Consider the following 21,335-nt stretch of genomic DNA (forward strand, 5'->3'; position numbering starts at 1 on the left):
CGCCGCCTACACTTCCCAGCAGGCAGCACAGAGTAACGGAAGACCAAAACAAACAACAACCGTTAGCGCATTGCCTTCTGGGTACAGTAGGTCCCTCCTCTTCGCCACACCCACCCGCTCTGGTTCTGCGCCCCGAGTGGGAGGAGGGAAAAGGTTTGCGCGCGTGCGCACAGCGGCGTCCCATCTGGCACCGCGCGCCTCGTCTGCTCCGCGGCTCAGTTGGCGACACTCGCTCGCGCGCTTGCCTGCCTGCCTGTCCGCCTGCGACCTGCTCTCGCTCTCTCTCTCTCTCCTTGAGAAAATGGCTGCCGTACGCCGCGCTCGCAGTGACTCCCGCTGCGTGGTCCGCTTCTCCGACCGAGAACTCTACTAAAATTCCCTTCCCGGCTTGTTTAACCGCTCGTAAGAGGAGGGGGTGAAGAAAACTTAAAAACCAGACATTAGTCAAGGCACAAAAGACGGGGCCCGCGGCTGCCGGTCGTCACCGACGCTCGCGAAGAAGCAGTCGAAGAGGCCGCTCGCGCCTTGAAACAGCCACAGCGCCCGCAGCCGCGCGAGAACGACCGTTGGACGGGCGGCCTGGGGTAGGAACTGCCTCGGCCTCAGCATGGTAAGGGAGGGGGGCGATGGCGGCGCGTGACGGGGGCGGGGCACGTCGGGGCGGAACGCGCCTCCCTCCTCCCTGCCCTCCTTTTCGTCCCGTGCGCAGACCCTCCCAGGTGTCAGGGGCCGTCCCGGATTTGCAGAAGCCATCCCGGTTTCCGATTCGATCCCTGGATTCTGACTTGATCCAGCTTTTCCTTACGGCATCCCTGTTGTCATCGGGATAAATGTTGGAGGTGAAATTCTTAAGTTCTCCCCAGTGATCCATCATGTTTGAAGTCCAGGGCAGATGATACGAGCACCGAGATGCAAAATTAAGCATATGACCGCTGTTATTTTGTGTGTGTGCACGCGCATATATATGAATGTGCACATATGTGTATATGCGCGTATATGAATATGCGTGTGTATGCATATGCATATATGAATATGTAGAATTACTGTATATACAAATACATGCATACATACAGGGAGCAGCCTTGAACACCCAGGTCTTTGGAGAAGACTTCACTGCCAACAGCAGCTTCTATTCCTGAGTGGCCTATGGCGAGAGGAGGCGACTAACCAAAATAAAAATACTATAAATAATAAATAATAATAAATATACAAGAGCTACTGATGCCATCCATCCAGTGAGGCCCACAGAACTCGAGGAAGATTTTATACGAAACAATAGTGGAAACATTAGCATTAAGATATTTTTAGAATGTTTGAGCCACTTTGAAAGCACTTTGGTCCCAAACTTTAAATCTGTTCATTGGATGAGTGTAGTTGAAGCTATCTATGATTTTCTTTAGCACCTGATAATGAGTTAATAGGTTTGTATACAGTATATGTATTGAGCACTCAGAACTTGGGTGTCATGCATTTATATCCCAAGTAGCAAGAATGAGTCATTTGCTGAGCTGGGTGTGGTGCTCACATCAGTTTTGCCAGTATGAACCTGCTTTTGAGCAGGTTGCAATTAAGATTTTTCTGAGTTTTAGGATCCCACAGTGAAGGAAAACTCAATCCAGGTAATATTCCTGTCAATAACTAGTGTGAAAAATCAAATAGCAAGCCGCCTAAAATGACTCCTCTTCCCACTGTCTTGATTCTGTGCTTTCTTGTGAATGTGGCTGAAGGCTTCTGTGAAAGGAAGTAAGAGACTTTCATGAGAGGTAGTGGGAGGATTTTTTATTTTTCCACCTTCAGCTCTTTGTTGCAGCTGCTACACTAATTCCATATACACAGTCTATTTTCATGTGTATTTGTCCAGGCCTTGATGGTCTTGATACTGTTGAGGCTTAGTGTTGCTGTTTTTTAAATGGATTTATTTTTATTTATTCATTTTGGTTTATATATTATTATTATTTTTTATTGTTTCAAACTGCCCTGTTTTCATCTGGAGCAAATGGCGTATAAGACTGGAACAAATAAAATACAGCATTACTTCATGCATGGTCTGATAAGGTTCTGTATTTGCATGCAGGATTGTACGTCTAGTTACTGTGACTCCGGTGTTTGTTCATCACTGCTTTATACAAATGAGGTGAATACAAAATTCTTTACCTAGAATGCCACATAGTTAAATTTACACTTGAAAAGTTCCTGTTTCAGAGCTTAGCTATAGATGTCTTAGTTTTAATAGTAAATAATAGTATTTGTCCACTTACCTTTTCTTCCAAAAGATAGCTTATCTTAGGAAACACATCTTTAAATGTTTTTTAAACATTTTGGGTTGTCTTCTGCAAGGCTGTGTAAATGGTTATATGTATCCTGTTTTATGTTTTTATTTATCTGTTGCATGAAGAGATCTCATTTTAAAAATAGCTACGGGGTTATCTTTCAGAAGACAGGTCAACCATTGAGCACAGTCTAAAGTTAGTAAACGATCCCATTAATAAACTGTAGCCAATTAATATTCATCTCATTAGTATGAAGCAGTGATGAACAAACCCCAGAGTTTCAATGACATAGAATCCTGCATGCAAGTACTTATTATTATTTGATTTATAATATTTAATAATTTCAGAGGGTATACTTTGAGTATGAATAGTGGCTCATCTATAACATCTGCTTAAAAATTCTGTATGATTTTAGATTAGGTGTTTTGTAGGATAAGAACAAATTATGGGACAATACTAATTTCATTAAAAATGTGACTTTAAGTACTAATTTCATGTGATTTATTCTCTCAGGCAGAAGGTGAAGAAGATTGTCACTCTGACATGGTAAGAGCAGATGACAATGAAAGGTCTGGGGAAGCAAATCTTCAGGTATGTCTGCTATTGTATTTTAGGGCATGGACTCATCTGCATAATTTAGTTCTTTGGTCTGTGTATTTTTTGCCCTTTCGTTGGTATACTTGTCCCAATCTGCACTTTAGAGCCAATGTATATGAATGCTTTGAACAGATAGGCAATTTGATAACGTGCCTTGTTTGTTTCTTTGGACTGAAAAGTTTTAAGGATTTTATTGTGCTATAATGTTCATAAAGATAAGTAATTCCAGAGGCAGTAAAAGTAAGTTCTATCTGTGGATAAGAAATACTTTACAATCTGAGGGAGTGCATTAATTCATACAAAATGCTGTAATTCCTGGCTTCTTTCTAACTTCCAAGCTTTAAAATACTGACATAGTGTATATTGGTCACTCTTTGAAGAATGAGCTATAGTAAGCTCTTTCTGCAAATAGACTTTTCCTTTTCCTTTAGGGTATTATCTTTTTGTGTAGATTGGGACATCTTAGCATCTTATTGTGACACCTGCCACATACTTATCCGAAGGATTTGAAGAATGTTGCAACTCTTAGTTTTCTTACAATAAATAGGAAATGGGACAGCTTATAATTTAGCAGCAATAATGATTGAGGCATTCACTTCATTTTTCAGCAAGTTAAATGATCCAGCGCAATTACTTTCACCAAATGAAAATACCCCAAAATAGTTCTTCACCATATTTACTCAGAAACTGGCTTAGAAAATAGTAGAAATTCATTGGTGATTAGGACCTTGCAATCTTGTTCAGAAAGCACTTGCTGAGATGGCTTAACTATATAATAAACAGTTTGTTTAGATGATTGTCAGAACCCATTTATTGGCATTCCATGTTTTTGTGATGTTTCAGTTGCACTGGGTTTGACAAGATGTACCAGAATCTATTTTGCTTGTTTCCAAACTTGCAAATTTGTCCTGGAAAGGCCCACAGCAAAGTGATTCTTTCTCACTAAAATTAGTAGCTATGAATACACTAAAAATCAGCAGCAAAATGTCAGTTACTGACTGGAATAAATAATACATTCAGATTTTTTAAAAAAGTAAAATACCAAGAATCATTTGCTTCATTATATGGAAGAAATTATCTAAATATCTTGCACTTGTAGACACGTCTACCCAAATATTGGAATTTAGTTTCTGGATTTCTAGGCAGAGCTCCAGATGTTCAGAGCACAATGGATGTTTGAACTTACCCCAGGGGTGAGCTCTACGGGTTTGGAGGTTCGATCCTGCAGAACGTCGGCAAGAGGGCCTTCAGTAAAGGCTGTAGATACCAAAGGAAAGCTGGAACTAGCAAAAGAGGAAAAGGTAAAGAACTTGAGCTTCTTATCTTCAGTGAGCTAATGGAATGCAATCTCTACGGGCTAAGCACTTAAAAAGCATGGGCTACTTTTTCTACTTCTGTTCTTACCGCTGTGCCATCTCTCCCTACTTTCTCATTCTGTTTCATCTTCTGAATTAACAGAATATGGACGTATTACCCTTAAAGCTGGGAAATACAGAAAGATGCTTTAAAATATTTATTTGGAAGATGTTGCTCAGAGTTCCTAAAATGCTTGTCTGGATCCAAGTTCAATGAAGAAAAGGGACTAGCCATGTTTATTGTAGATAAATTAGTAAAATGATGGGGACAGATTTTTATTAGGATAGATAAATTAGCAAGATAAAGATGACAAAAATCCTACTAATTTAACTTGCATGTGTAAATAGGAAGAATTCATAACAGAAGGAAGATGCATGTCAAAACCGAAAATGCTGAAGAACTTGATTCACCTCAGTCACTTTTTTATAGTAAGCTAGACAGTTTTTCTTCTGAAGAAAAGTGGAATGACAATAACTATCTCCCTTTCCCATTTCTATTTTGCTGTGTCTTTTTCATTCGATGCTCTAGGAAATTTTGGAGCAAATTTTATTTATCAAAAATAACACAATATGTTGGAAAAACTTGCTATTTTACTGATTTGTGTGTTCTGTTCTTAATTGCAAGACTTGGCAGAAATATTGCAGCTGTAATGTGCTCTGACGACTGTGCTTTCTCTCACAACTGCCTTAGAGTTCACTTTTGGAAATCATCCCGCAGGTGCTTTCTTGCTTAATATGTCACCGATTTTTGCTCTAGGTGTAGAATCTACAAGGAGTTACTGTTTTTTCCAGCAGATGCTAGGCACCATGATAGTATCAAATCATAATTTTATCTTACTCTTGGAAAAACTGCTGTAAAGATCCACAATGGCACATCCTCTTGTGGTCATTGTATTGAGATATTTTCAGATGAGTGGAATTACTGCCAGTTTCAGAACTACCGTAGATGGACAATTTAATTGTAAAACTGCAAAACAAATAGTAGAAGTAAAATGGTTTTGCAAGGTGATGAAAGTTTAAGGTTAAGAAAATGACATATCACAAACACAATCCATTTAGTTGGACAAGAAAAACTTCACTTCTGTGTGTCTTAATTTTATATTTAATGCTGATAAAACTTGCCATATATTATGATTGAGTAGTAATTTTATTTGGATTGCTGGCAAGAGACTCAAATAATTCACTAATTTTTGTACAGGCAAGAGAACTGTTCCTGAAAGCAGTGGAACAAGAACAAAATGGGGCTCTTTATGAAGGTAATCTAATGTTTATGTTCTAATCTTTATACAATAAATTTCTGGATCTTAACTGTTGCATATGAACTGAATTCATAGGCTGCTGTGGGTGAAAACTATTTGTACAGTAATTGTTGGGAGGAAAGAATTGTGAACACAGCTGAGAGCTAGGCAGTTTTGTTTTCTCATCTGCTAATTAAGAATCCTGTTGCAAAAGTGAAGGACCACTAACTACAGTTCAGATGACATGGGGCCTCTGGTGCCTTGGCTAGAATATTGATTTTGACTTGGGTGAACCATGTTAAATGCCCTGCTCAGTCATAAATTTAATTAGGTAGTCTTAGGGTGAGGGAAGAGATGTGTCAGTACCCTACCTCACAGGGATGTTGTGAGGATTAATAAATGATTCTAAAGCCCTTTTCTTTTTAAGAACTTACAAACTTAACTGATAATTTCATTTTGAACTATGTACTGGAATATATGGAACTTGTTGCTACATTTTTCTATTAGCACTGCACGTGTGAATTGACAAGTACTCCTTGGCAGAAAATTATTACTTGTCAGGAGCCTAGTTCCTTTACTTGGGAAGGATTCAAAATCCAAGAATGTCTGTGGTGTGCTAACATGCCACCATGATATAAAGTACAGTGGTACCTTGGGTTACAAACACCTCGGGTTACAAACACTTTGGGTTACAGACTCTGCTACCCTGGTAGTAGTACCTCAGGTTAAGAACTTCTCAGGATGAGAACAGAAATTGTGTGGCGGTGGCAGCAGGAGGCCCCATTAGCTAAAGTGGTACCGCAGGTTAAGAACAGACCTCTGGAACGAATTAAGTTCGTAACCAGAGGTACCACTGTACTGAATTTGGTTATATTTAGAAACCCAGCATCTGTCAGTGGCAGATAGGTGCCATTGACACTGGTGAACTTTCATAGCTAATCAAGCTCTTCTACATGCAAATTCACCCTTGAGTCTTGATATCCAATTGGCACAACGTAATATATATACCCGTGGGAAAGCTTCCTGTGCAGAAGGGATACTGTGCTAAAAAGTCACATAAATATTGGCCTGTGTCTAAATGGCTTTACTGATCACAATGTGATTAGGTACCTTCTAAACATATTGTTATGTAGCTTTTGTCATCTTCATTTTTGAATGCTCTTAGGAGGACGTTTTGGTAAAAACTCTCAAGGAAATTCTACTGTTTCATACAGGAAATTATTACATGCTGCCGGTGCCTGAAAACAGCTTCTCGGGGGTCCTTTAAAAAGGCTAAAACTAGTGAAATTTAAAGCTGTTAAATCCCATTTTTTTGCTGGAAAAAAGTCAAAGGGATGTCTAATTTGACTTGAATAAGATTTCTCTTAAGGATCCCTCTCTTCACTTTTATTGCTCAGTGTGAAACAGATTTTTACCAGCATTCTAATTTGAGAAGTAGTCTTGACATATAGAATAGGCAGCAGTGGGCAGTCTTTTAGGATCTTGCTAAATTTAACCTGCACAAAATAGCATACTATTCTATTTGTTGAGGATAGTTCTTGTCTCTGGTTTTCTGAGGCTTCGATATTGAAAAACACAAACTAGCTCCTGTCCCAGTTTCCATGCTTATTAAATCCTGTTTTTAAAAAAGAACTTTAAAATAGTTGTTTCACTTTGAAACATGCTACTTGTGTGAATAGCTGTAGCAAGTTATTCTTTTACATAAAAATGTTCGCACTCAAGAATGACTTCTAATGATCCTAACATTGATATTCCTGTCAAAGAAGAACATTAGGCTACAACCCTAGGCCCACTTAAGTGTGAGTAAAACTCTTAAAGTTCTACTGTGTCCAGAGTAAATATACATAGAGTTGCACTGTTTGTATACCCTTTAAAATACAATAGAATATTGTCGTTGTGCAGTTGGGATGCTGCACTAATATGTAATATTGCTAGGACAGGATAATTTTAGCCATATACCACATTTTAAAAATAAAGCAACTTGCCCCATATAATAGAATTTTATCCAGTTTCGGTGATGTGCTAAGACTGTATTAGGCTGTGCTGCATTTGCCGCATAAGCCTTTGCAACTTCATCTATTTCAACCTCATCTATTTTGGTTTCTACACTCCAGGCTGCTAGGTTAGTTCACCTGAGTCATGTTGGTTCTGTGATGTTAACCCTTCTTTTCTTTTAAATAAAAAACTTTATAAAATTCGTGTGTGTGAATAACTTGGTATTTCTGCAAAATGAGACAGAATGATGATTAGAGAAAGTGCATTTATTACTAGAAGATGCACTGGAACAAATGTACTATTCTATAAAAAAGAGATTGATGAAATGCATCTATACCATAAACATATGGTAGAGTGCCAGTCCTTACAGTACAGTCTCAACACAGAAGGTTACTGGAAGGGAAGCATAATCTTTAAGAGATGCTCACAAAATTAATCTCTTTAATTGCTGCAACTCTGGTGATATCCATAGTGCCCTTTTGTAGGACACTCCATGTGTGATGACTTGCACACTATATCCCCTTTCATGTATCATATAGCCTCTTTCATGTTATAACAACTTTCATGTAGGGGCCATTGCATGCCAGTAGGCCTTTATAAGCCAGCGTGGTTAGAGTGTTGAGAGACCTGGGTTCAAAACCTCCACTCATCCATGAAGTTCACTGGGTGACCTTGGGCCAGTCACAGTCTCACATCCTAACATACCTCATAGGGATGTTGTGAGACTAAAATGGAGAGGAGAACCTTGCAACCCAAGTTCCTTGGATAAGAGGTGGGATATATATGTAGTAGACAGTACACTACTCTGCCCTAACTTGATTCCGAGTTCATCAGGTGGATTCCAAGGACCTAAGTATAAAACAAACCAGATTTTACACCTGCTGCTGATAGTGGGTGAATAATAGGTGGCCTGCAGGCCCTCAAATCCTTCTTCCCAAACTTAGGCTATCAAGGACCATGGCAAGGAAGGCACCTAATAGCAGAAGCCTGATCATTCCTTGGTTGTCATAAGGGATTATGGGAAATGATAATGCAATAAGGATTGAACTGGGAAGCATTGGTGAAGTATGTTTTCTCATGATTCCCAATAGCATTGGAGGAGTGTGTAGCTTTAATTGCTTATATTTTTCTTTCCGCCTCTAGATTTTGGAAAGGGTATGGAAGGGTTGTTATTACTATTTATTAAGTTTACATACCGCCCTATACCCACAGGTCTCAGGGCAGTTCACATTGTATTGAACCCCCTCCTAAATTGAGCCCGGGTTTTTAGGGTGGGGTTTGGGGTAGATTCAAAATGGACTTGGACATGGCTAAACTGAAAAAGGTCATTTGTGAACTTTCCCCTTATAAAAATCACTGCTGCTGTTACCATTTAAAATAAATGAATACAATACCAGTCCTAGCATTTACTAAATGACATGCTTAAAAAGGTAATATATTTTATAAAAGTTACAATAAATGAAGCTAGACCTTAAGATGCTATATTACTCAGTAAGAATAATATGAGAAAGATGCTAATGGAGCTACCATTGTAAGACTGGGATCCTAACTGATTGATCAAGAAATAAATTACCTTGAAATCAATGGGATTTGATATCATAGAATCTAGTGTAACCCCCTGCAATGCAGGAATATGCAGCTTTCCCATACAGGGACCAACCCTCAATCTTGGCCCTATCAGCACCATGCTTTAACCAATAAAGCATAGTTATAATCTAGCTGCATTTGATCCATTCCCTTCATTCAAACAGAAGGTTAAGTGCGAATAAGAGTACATAATTTTCACTGACATGTTGAAACATCCACTATACTTTTTACAGTCAGTAAGGCCCCATCTGCACTATAGATTTAAAGTCATATTACATCATTCTAAGCAGTCATAATGTTCCCCAAAGAATCTTGGGAGCTGTAGTTAAGGGCACTAAGAGTTGCTAGGAAACCCTTATTCCCTTCAAAGAGCTAGTTTCCAGAATAATTTAGGAATCAGTCCCGCTTCCCATGACTGTTTAAAGTGGTGTGATGCTGCTTTAAATGTATAGTGCAGATTATTATTGAATTTATGCCCTAGTCTTTCCACGGAGCCCAAGGCTGCAAAGAAATACACCATTTAAAAACAAATGAATGCACTGCAAAACAGATTAAAACATTCCAAAAACGATTACAATTTTTTAAAAAACCTAAAATCGGTTGCAGTGAAAAACATTCAAAAAGCAGTTAAAACAGTCTTCCGTTCAGTGATCATAGGGTTTCCAGGAACAGTATTCTTCAGACTGCAAAAGCCTTGTAAACTGGAACGTTTTCAAGTTCCTTCTGCAGGTTAATAATCACTAGAGAGACATTCAACAATTCAATAACTACCATTGAAAAGGGTGTCTTAATGGGTCAGTGCCAACTGGCCAGCCCACCAAGATGTCACAGGCTATATATGGGGCCTAGATGAAATTTATAAAGACTAACCTGTGTTCTCCAGATGATGAACACTCGACTCCCATCAGCCGCAGCTAGAATAATCAGTGGCCTGGAATGATGGGAGTTGTAGTTCACTAGCTTCTGGAGCGCCATAGGTTCTCTGTCCCTGTTCTCACTGGTGGCTCCCAAGTGCTGCTTTGAGGATAGTCACAAAGGAGATAGTAACCAACTTGTGTTGAAGAACTGGTGGATTTATACAGGTTTCATGAAACACTATTATCTGATATGAGCAAAAATAGGCCTTGTGGTAAAAGACGCTTTCAGTGTCTATATGCTGATGACACCCAGGCCTGCCTCTGTACCCTAGAATCTTCACCCCATCCAAGCACTGCTTATGTATAGATTCTATACACTGGCCATGGACATGTTGCATACCTGCAACTTCTAAGGGGGAAGGCCAACTTATCTGCCCAGCTTGTAATGCATTTCTCTGCATAAACCATGTTTTGCTTGTTTTCCAAAGACTTACCGTATTTTTTGCACCATAACACTCACTTTTTTCCTCCTAGAAAGTAAGGGGAAATGTCTGTGCGTGTTATGGAGGGAATGCCTACGGGTGGCGGGGGGGGGGATCTGCTGCAGTCGTGAGCAGAGGATCCATGGTTCCCCTTCCTTCCCTCCTCCGTGGCTCTCTTTGAAACAGCAAAGCAGGAGAAGAGCCGCTGAGTGGGGAGGAGAGAGGGACAGAGAGCCTGCTTCTTTAAAGGAGCAAAGCAGGAGAGGTTGGTTCTTTTAAAGCAAGCAGGCTGTCTGTCCCCCTCTCCTCCCCACTCAGCTCGCTAAATAGCAGCAAAGTTTTTCAGCTCGCTAAGCCAGGGATGAGCGGGGAGGAGGAAGAAAAGCAGAGCCTGCTTGCTTTAAAGGAGCAAAGCGGGAGAGGAGAGGAGCCTTCTCCCCTTATACCCCTCTTCTTCATTATTAGCAGCATCCTTCTCCACCCACCCCACGCATGCTCCTTGTCTCTTGAGTGCTTTTCCTTCCCTCCCCACTTAAAACGTGGTTACAAAGCATGGATCCACATGGATCCTCAGGATTTTTGCATTGGGCTACTCCAAACTCACTGTCAGATCACATGCCTGTGGCCACAGCATGAACTACAAAAATCATACATCCACTGTTTCGTTTAGAAATTTTTTTTCTTGTTTTCCTCCTCTAAAAACTATTTGCGTGTTATGGTCTGGTGCGTGTTATAGAGCGAAAAATACGGTAGTTGTTTTTGCAAAGCTGCTACTGCTGTGTTACAAACTCTCTCCAAACTTCTTGAGTTTGAAAAGTGGCTTGTCATGCTATTTGGGGACTGTTGTATAAGACTTACAAGTCCAAATTCCTCCTCAACCTGCAGGACTAGTTACATGGTTCTTTGGGTCTTTCCCATTGATGTCAGTTAAAAATGATAGCTGAACATGCACTAGTGCATTAACTAATAGTGTGAGGTAGTCTTCCCTAGGAAGATACAATTGCCATGGGAATTATTTCTCCTCTCTGGTCTCCCATTTCACCTTATTCCAGATCTTGACTGGACCAGAAAAAATAAGGCCACATTGCCTATTCCTGACTGATAGAAGGCGACATGCTGACATTTTAATCTTTGGTTGATTGTGACTACTTTCATAGGTCCTTAGACAGTTTTAATGATTCAGGGGTTCAGCTTTAAGGTCCTTGTTGGTGTAAGAAGTGTATACAGTCGTACATTGGTTTTCGAAGAGCTTAGTTCATGAACAACTTGGAACTCGAACACCGCAAACTTGGAAGTAGGTGTTCTAGTTTGCAAACTTTGCCTCAGAAGCCGAACATCCGCCACAGCTTCTGATTGGCTGCAGGACGCTCCTGCAGCCAATCAGAAGCCACTCCTTGGTTTCCGAACATTTCAGAATTTGTATGGATTTCCGGAATGTGTTCTGTTTGACAACCAAGGTATGACTGTATGAATTTATTTAGTTCATGGGCATAGACTGTCCCCCAAGATGTGTTTTACACACTTCTTATTTCATGGTAACCATTCATGATAATGAACTTGGATTCATGCATATATTTTACAGAAATAAATATTGATCTTGGTCAACCTCTCCTACTGCCTCCTGGTATTTTATGAGTGCTCTGGGTGGGGGGGGCAACCCTTTGGAGCAGTTTTCCAGCATTGTTAGATATAACCTGAGAAATGTGCTAATAAGCATACTTTTCATGAAGATGCTCAGTAAAGTAAGTGCAGTTCAATATTTAAGTATACATTACTTTTATATTTAGCTATTAAGTTCTATCGTCTGGCTATGCAACTGGTCCCAGATATTGAGTTTAAGATCACCTACACCCGATCTCCAGATGGTGACAGTATTGGGAAAAGCTAGTAAGTATAATACACATATTATTTTGAAAGCTTAAGATGCTCATGAGGGAATATGCCAAATAGCTGCAATTCTAAACACTTAAACCCTAGTCCTATGCAGTGAGATATGCCTAAGTGCTCTGAAATCAGTAGGTTGAAATACACCTAACTGCAGAGTTTGCACAGTACAACCCTGTGTTTGTTTACTCAAACATAAATTTCACGGAGTTTGATGCAGCTTAATCCCAAATAAATGTGCAATCTTAAGAGTGAACCCTTAGCTTTATCTTCTTGGAAGCACGTTTCACTGAGCTCAATTGTACTTATATCGAAGTAGATATGAGTAGGTTTGAGCTGTATCATAATAATTTCCAGAACTAAGAGCCTGTCTGGAAATTTACTTATAAAAATATAGAATAGTATTGGTGAAAAACCCTCATTTAAATTGACAAGTATGAATATTGGTGACAGAAACCAATAAAAGTTGTTTCTAGAACATGATGTGAATAGGAAAGAACATTACCTTCAGGAACAAGGCTGCAATTCTAGATATACACACGCATGGAAGTAAATTAATTGAAATTAATAGGTTCAGCATAAACATGGTTAAGGGGCTGTTGTATGATAATCTAATCTCTTTATGCTTCCTTCTAGCATTGAAGATAATGAGAATGATAGCAAGGTGGCTGACCTTCTATCCTACTTTCAACAGCAATTTACTCTTCAGGAATCATCCATCAAACTGTGTCAGCCTGAGCTTGATATGAATCAGACGCATATCTCAGGTAAGGGAAGTTTTCATATTGAAATAGTATGCACAGTAAAAAGGTAGACATGGGTTTTCATTTGAGCCTGGTAAACCTCTGTCTGAACTGTCCTTCGTTGTTATAATTTGGAATGCTATAGGCTTAACACTATAATTTCCATGTTAAAAATACATATTTAGTGTCGGAAATGTGTAATAAAAATAGGGACATGCAGGGATTATTATTATTTTTTGTTTACAGTTATTTTTAATCCTACCTTTGTTTTTGCATTTAATTTCATAGGCTTCCTGACCCAAGTGAATGGAGGTCTATTTGTAAAGGCCATGATCTGCTGCTTGTTAGTAGTTGCTGTAAGAACTTACACTGCCATCTTCTTGCTGGTTTTAAGAATCATATCCCTTTAAATAACACTCTAAAGACTTCTTGCTTGGTTGTATTCTTGATAGTTACTTATTCTTTCTCATTGTATGCTGGTGATAGCATGTGATGTATCCAACACAGTTGTCATCAGAAGAAGAGAGTTGACTTTATATATGCTGAAATTCTTTGTTGCAGGTGATAGAGGGCTGCATGCTTCATGTAAACATTTTGTTGACATGCAGAATCATTACTTTAGCTTGCTTAGTGATATAAGCAGTCTCTGGAGAAACAGCTGTTTGGAACTAACACTATGCTTAATGTAGCTAAAGATAGTTATGATATCTTTATTAAAATAGTACAATTCTAAATAAACAGTGAATAATTCTTAGACACATCCAAAGAACCACTTATTTTGGAAGTAGCTATCTAAAATAGGCTTGGAGTAATGATGTATAATTACTATTTATCTGTTTTTTCCAAAGTGTTGCCAATGGAGCTGATGATGTATATTTTTCGATGGGTGGTTTCCAGTGATCTGGACCTGAGGTCTTTAGAGCAGTTATCATTGGTCTGCAGAGGCTTCTACATTTGTGCCAGGTACAAACACAACTTTCATTTAAGAAACCTGTCATAGTTTGGTAGTCTGGATTAAATTGGGGTTGGGTATTTGGTTAAAAATATTTGGTAAATTGACTGGCCAAAGGATCAAGTATTTTTAAAGCATGTGTTTATTTTATAGTGTCACCTCCCTCACACAAAAATGAATGCCAGGACAGTATACCTAGAAATGGAAAATTACAGAAACATTTTAACCTTATTAGAACAACAAATAAGATATTTTAATCATAAACAGAGTTTATACTTGTGTTAAATACAAAAACAAACTAAAAACTTACTGTGAAACCATGAAATTTACTTCTTTAAAAATGGTAATAATTTGTGCTTGTAATTGTGCTTGATTCATGGAATAGTTCTTTTTGACTTTTATCTTGGAATAAAAATAGAGGAGGGGGTTATTGATTTGTGTTTTCTTGTTCTTGTTTTTGTTATATATTTTGTGCTTTTATGTTGTGAACCACCCTGGGATTTGTGGATGAGAGGCGCTATACAAATATTATTATTATTATTATTATTATTATTATTATTATTATTATTAAAGTAAAATAACAGCAACTATGAAAAACAAAAGCCATGTTATAAAGGTAGTTTTGCTAAGTATAGAGCAGATCAGTTCATTGTCACATCCAGCTTTCTGCTTCCTGCAACAAACAAAATGAGAGTAATGGCGGGTCCTAGATTGCCACATATTTGAGAGGTCTGAAGTTATAGGACATGGCCAGCAGGAGAAACTGTGCTGCTATGCTTGCCTCCGTATGAAGTAACAGGGATCACTCTGTTGCCTGCTTCCTCTGTGGTGTGTTACCCTGCTGCCTTCTACCCTGAAGTTCTCCATCCTTCCTTTTGTCCATGGGATTCAGATCATTCCCATTTAAAAGCTCTAGCACTTCCCACCTCCTCACCCCCACCCCATCAGCAGTGAGCCAAATGACTCCCAATGACAACAGTAGCAGCTGCCTATTCTGACAGCCCAACCAACCAGCAAGAACGTGAACAGAACAACCTTTGATTTACAAGGGGGGGAGACAGTCAGGCAGGCCGGCCAATCAGCTCCGTGGTTTATTTAAATTATTCACAGATTTGTTTTATGTATTTGGGGGGCAAACAGGGGATGGAGATAAATAGTGGAAATCTTGCCTGTCCTTGCAATGCCTCCTTTGGGGGTAGGGATGAGGAGGATCAAAAAAAGGTGGACCACTTCACTTCTTATGGCAGAGATGCTTCTTGTGACCATTAGCAACTTTAGCGGATTTCTGTCTCCAGCATGAACTTGGCTGCTGGCATTCTTGTTATTTCTTCTGGAGTGTTCAAGCATGGTTGGCTCTCCTGTTTGCGGGTCTAAAGACCTAAGGTGCATCTGGGGCTGTCCCATTCTGTCTCCGATCTAGCTCCCATTCTGGATTGTGCTGCATGGTCCCCAGTACTCATGAATCTTACTGCTTCTCAGATTTCAACTCTTCCCCCACCTCTCAAAAAACCCCACACTCCTGCTCTTTTACCTCCGAGCAGGCGAAACGTCCTCATCACTGCACAGTCCTATGCAAGTTTACTCAGAAGTAAGTCCCACAGTGTTCTTTGAGGCTTATTCCTGGGTAATGTGTGTAGGGTTCATTTTTCCAAACTTTAGTCTAACAGTTTTGTTACTGTGGGGAAAATACAGGTCTATAAATTCAAACTGTAGCATAAATGCCATTCATAAATAGTCTCTTCACATCACAGCCAAATACATTCTTCCCTGTATTTTCAATTTCCTTTTTTTTTTCTTATGTGTTTTCTTTTTTTTTTTTTTTTACTAGGGACCCTGAAATCTGGCGTCAGGCTTGTTTGAAGGTTTGGGGCAGGACCTGTAACAAATTGGTTCCTTATGCCTCATGGAGGGAAATGTTTTTGGAAAGACCTAGAGTTCGATTTGATGGTAAGGCAATCATTAACCAAGAAAAGCAGCACTTAAGACAATTGCAGCAGCATTTTCTCTCTTATTTAAATATATCTCAATGTAATATGTTAACTGGTCGGTTGCTGATATGTGAAGTGTTTGAGTGTTAGTTCGCCCAGGGGTTGAATGACTGGTAAAACTGAAGTGGTTGAGTTGGTGGGACTATATCCCATGCTTGATGCATTGACCTCATGCCACTAGATTGACTACAACTGTGTTGCAGTGGATAGGACTGCAGCATATAAATTAATAAGAGAAAGATGAAGATCACTATGTGAGAGATCCAATGGATTTCAAAGAGGTTTTTAGATGGAATAATATAATTGAAAGTTTAAAAAATTATCACTTTATAACCATGAATCATTTAAGAACTCAGTGGGTCATTGTTCATAAATTTATTGATATATCTCTTTTTTCACTTCCTATTCCATAGGTGTATACATCAGCAAGACAACATACATACGTCAAGGAGAACAGTCTCTTGATGGCTTCTATAGGGCATGGCACCAAGTGGACTATTACAGGTACAACTACTTCTTTGTGCACTGCAGCTTGGTTATTCTTAATAGTGATAACTGCAGCAGATAAGACCCTAACTTGACAAATAATGCTCATGTATAATTTCGTAAGGATTAAGGTTTTAATTTCTAAATCATAGTTCTATTTTCAGTTGGAAACCACTGCAAATCACTTGGACTCAGTATTTCACATTGTGAACCCTTCCATGTTTCTCAAACTATGAGCCTACAGATCATTAACTGCTCTTGGATATGACACCCCAGTGCTAACTCTTCACACTGATATTCCTACTTGTGCTGCTGGTATAGCTCCAGTAGCACCATTGAATCTCTGTGATTGTGAAATTATGGGGACCTATGCTGTTCTGTTGCATTCTCTCACCAAGATCCCAAACACTGTGCGGTGAGCCTCTTTCTGGTCTCAAGACTCCCACATCCCCAAACATGGGACATTTGGGAGCAGTCTGTTGTTACATAAGAAACTATTTGGAATAATTCTGGTGGTCAGAACTAAATAGACAAGTTCTGGTGGTACTGCGCTGACATTTGTATGCAGGTACAAGCCCCTTGCAGCATAATCACCTGTTTTCAAGTAGGAAAAATGTAAACATATATGGGAACTTGGTTTAAGTTGTATTTCTTTGTTTTGTTTTCAAGTTTATGTGATTTTACAGAAGGAGAGTCATCCTTCCCGGGTTAATGTTGCTTAATTTTGTAGGTACATGAGATTCTTCCCAGATGGCCAAGTAATGATGCTAACAACTCCGGAAGAACCTCAGTCTATTGTTCCTCGTTTACGAACTAAAAACACAAGGTGTGTTAAGTTTATGTATCACAGAATTTTATTTGTCATGCATTGAAAGGATTGGCGCCTCGTCTTTTAAGTAAGGGGGATGTCAGGATTTAAAGTAAGGTGTGAGCACTAAAATACTGTACCATTAACATTCAGGAGCAAACTAAAATACAATTTAAGTGGCTTGAGAGTTGCAGCCCCAAGTTGTCACTAAAAGAGAGGAAAGCAGTATCTGTGAAGTATTGTCAGCTCTTTGAGAAGTATATTTTAATGGAGTCTTTTCCTTCTAAACCTTAGAACGGATGCAATCCTGCTTGGCCATTATCGCCTTTCCCAGGATACGGACAATCAAACCAAAGTATTTGCTGTAATGACAAAGAAGAAGGAAGAGGTACATATGAAACCAAATGCTAGAGGACTGAGACATTGGTTAAGATAGCAAGAAAGCAGTAAATGCTTTCTTGAACACAATTTCTTAATAGAAAAGAAGCTATCAGCCTTGTTCCCAGCGTTGCTTGGAAATTCCAAGACACACAAAAAAATCAGTTCACTTTTGATAGAATCGGCCTGCCATTTTGATTCAAAATATTGTCAAACTTTATCCAAACATAGACAAAAACCTGCTTCTTAATCTCAAGAACAATTATGTGAAATTTGGTTACAATATCTTAAGAAGTATCAAGATGCATAGAGAACAGATAGACAAATAACTTTTCAAAATAAATAGAAGATACATACACCACCAAAGTACTTCCACAAAGGCCCTCAATTTCCTTTTTAAAACCCATAAGTATGGTTTTTTGTTTTGTTATTGCTATTGCTATGCTAAGCTGCCTTCTGGTATCACCTAATTACCAATTACTTAAAATGCTGTTTAAATGTAGACAGACTTAACAACAATTTGTAATCTCTTTTGAAGGAGATAAATGAAGGGGGTTGGGCAAATACATGGTTTCTGCTCATGCCTTTGGATTATGCCTCATTTGTGATCTCTCTGTTGTTGTTGCTGCTGCTCTGAACCAAATAATTAATGACCGTTAGCTGCGGGTTTAGGGGGAGGAATGTGAGCTTATGGGCAAGAAATAGTAGAATTTTAGTGGGCAGGGAGAGAGAGAAAGTGGACAGGGATCAGTTGAAGCAAGGGATAGAAATTCAGGTGGAGGTAAGACTTTACGGGAGGTAAACTGAGGGCAGCAGAGGTGCCGAGAAGGACCTAGTTTCGTCTGCTTGTCTTCCTCCAGTAATTTTTTTGCAGCCCTCCACTGCTATGTTTTTAATAGGAGCTTTCTACTGTAAGTCTGGTTTTTAGATATTTTGATCTTTATAAGCCGTTTAAATATAAATAGCATCCATTTTTCTGTAAAATAAACTCAAACTGCTTAGGTGATGATTTTTCACCCAGAAAGCTGCCTGTTACTTACAGTTTCTCAGTTCTGACCATCCTGTTGTGATTGTTTTATGATAATGATAGGTTATCATATATAGAACCTACATATTTTCACAAATGGAAATATACAGGCAGTGTCATTTATTCGGCAGCCTTAACTCTGATTTTCAGCTTTGGCAACTATCTTTACTGTTACATTTTCTCGACAGCACTATATTGTTTCTGTTTCCATGTAGAAACCAATTGACTACCACAAGTACAGATATTTCTGTCGTGTCCCTGTGCAAGAAACCGACCACAGCTTTCATGTAGGGCTACAGCTGTGTTCCAGTGGCCGCCAGAGATTCAACAAGCTTGTTTGGATTCATCACTCTTGTCACGTTACTTACAAGTAAGTTTTTGGATAAAAAGGGGAGAGGAAAGAATACTGTTTGGTTGGGATTAATGAGAGAGTAGTCAGCCCTTCTGTCCCACTCCTCATGTTTGGTGCCTGGAGGAGGTGAGGATGCAGTGCCCCTCCATCAGCCTCTACCAGTAAGGAAGAGTGGTGATGGTGGGGGCTTTGCCATGGTGGTGGCCCCTAGGGATGGTCCTGAAGCAGTCTGTGGGATAGGGGGAGGAATTGCTAAAAATTGCCTTTACGCCCATTCCACTGATGGATGCATTAGCGAAAGAAAAACAATTGGATTTCCTCCACTACAAGAATTCGTAAATAGATGAGGCTTGGTACAGTCAACTCAGTCCTTAAGATTGATGGGGAAGATGCTTTGCTTGTGTTGTCCTGCATTAATCCATGGTTCAGGAATGCACAACAGGGTCATCTTGGTAGTGGCACCTGGTTTTGGAGATGCCATTCCCGGCCTAGAAGATAAATTTGTTCTCCTCACTATATCCAGTATTCAGATGTCAGCTGAAGATATGTTTGCTTCCCCAGGCTTTTACAAATCGAGATTAGATAATTTTAATACTTAACAGTTGCAGGGTTTGGTTTTCTTTTTTGTAAATTTTAATGGTTCAAATAATTATTTGCTTTATGAGGTGGCATTACTCATAATCATGAGATTACTGGAATTCTTATTCCATTTCCCCCCTGGCATTTACAAGGTATTGGCCCACATGGCTTTCAGATCCATTTTTGCAACCATAAGCTGCAGCCATAAGTTACAGAAACTAATAAAATAAAATGAAATCTTAAGATTTTTGGGGAGCTGAATTTTGTCTTCAGTACCATTTTCTGCAATATTGCAGCACTGGTCTAATGTGTTTCTGTAATATCTTTTATAGGTCTACTGGTGAAACAGCAGTCTCTTCTTTTGACATCGACAAGATGTACACCCCTTTGTTCTTTGCACGAGTGAAGAGCTTTACTGCATTTTCAGAAAGACCTCTCTAAGAAGGTCACATCTCTTACTCCTGCATGAAAAATTACAGCAAATAACACTTAAGTTATAAATGTGTGTATATATATACATATATATATATATATATGAATTTTATTTTAAAAATGGGGGATCTTTTTGAAAGATATATACTGGAAATAATTTGATTTAGGGTGGCAGGGTTATTTTATTGGTTCTGAAGTCAAGTTTACACATTATTTTAAACTTGTTTATGTTGTGAAAAGACTTTGATAACATAAAAGGCATTTTTGCCATGTCATTTTATGAGCAAATTTATAAGCTGTTCTCTTTCCAACGTAAGGCTTCATCTGCCTATGCACCTTAAGTTCAGGAATCGTTCTAAACCTACTGCTGTACATAAGACATGGTGTGCGTGCATTGGGGGAAGGCTCAAAATGTGAAGAAATTGTCCTACATCTGTGTGTGGCCTACACAAATGTAAAATAAATGTTTACTTTGAAATACATGTATTTGGGTTGCCTTTCAAGAAGAGACATTGACTTTGCTGTAAGCTGAAGCCTTACAAAAAAATTAAGCAAGGGAAGCAAAGTCAGAAGTTCAGCTTCAGTTGTTGCTATCTGTTTTGGCATCACGTTGTTTCAACAACTAGTAGTTGTTGCATTGCAAGAGGTAGAAGATGAGCGAGAAGTCACATTGGGGAACTGGCTGCCTCTCTCTTCTTCTTGATCCAGGAAAGGATTTCAAGAAAGCAATTTGGAGCACTGAACTTGAAAGTGCATTGTTTGAATTATGTTATGCAAATGAGAATAGGGCTGTACTCAAGTATGTTTGTCTTTTCTTTGTTTAACCCTTCACCTAACTGCTAAGAATACTGCACACCCCTTGGGTGTTTTGTCACACTAAACTGATTTTTTTTGCTTTTGGGGACTCCTACAGATGTTCAGGTACTGTGTGCTGCTTCTCCTGCGTATGTACTTTGGGAGTTGAATGCAACTGCTGTATGACGCTTATCATAAATATGTACTTACAAACATAAAACTAAAGTTTCTAAATGTTTTTCTTCTCCCAGTTTGTGTTACATTTATTTATTTACAATCGAGCACATCCCTTTAAAATGCCGATTTATATTATTTGTCGTAGGTTTGACCCAGGAACTTCAGAACAATATGCTTGTTTTTGCTATCATTTTATCCACACAGCATCCCTATGAAGTAAGTTAGACAAGAAGGTTGTTTTATTGAAGGCCACCCAGTGATCTTCATTGTTGAGTCAAGATTTGAACTCAAGTCTCTGTAGTCTATATAGTGTTTCTATTCAGTACACCAGACAGGCTTTTTAAAATAAAACA

At 39.0% G+C, this 21,335-nt stretch overlaps 1 protein-coding gene across 6 annotated transcripts; it reads left to right on the top strand.

Moving 5' to 3' along the window:
• The first annotated feature begins 117 nt into the window (after positions 1–117).
• Positions 118–21,043, top strand: FBXO9 (F-box protein 9). Of its 6 annotated transcripts, none has more exons than XM_083495665.1 (13): positions 118–610; positions 2,784–2,861; positions 4,010–4,168; positions 5,421–5,478; positions 12,169–12,268; positions 12,902–13,032; positions 13,857–13,971; positions 15,789–15,907; positions 16,362–16,452; positions 17,165–17,260; positions 17,537–17,630; positions 18,863–19,017; positions 19,911–21,043. In XM_083495665.1, exons 1-13 carry the CDS (start codon positions 608–610, stop codon positions 20,017–20,019), a joined length of 1,308 nt encoding a protein of 435 aa, XP_083351791.1. In that variant the 5' UTR covers positions 118–607; the 3' UTR covers positions 20,020–21,043. The 6 variants fall into 6 exon arrangements, 5 of the variants coding, with proteins under 5 accessions (XP_083351791.1, XP_083351795.1, XP_083351792.1 ...); XM_083495666.1 differs by having other exon boundaries at positions 177–584; XM_083495667.1 differs by lacking the exon at positions 118–610 and adding an exon at positions 2,080–2,134.
• The last annotated feature ends 292 nt before the right edge of the window (positions 21,044–21,335 follow it).

The sequence above is a fragment of the Podarcis liolepis genome (genome assembly GCF_965112155.1).
Source record: "Podarcis liolepis genome assembly, chromosome: 3".
NCBI lineage: Eukaryota > Metazoa > Chordata > Lepidosauria > Squamata > Lacertidae > Podarcis > Podarcis liolepis.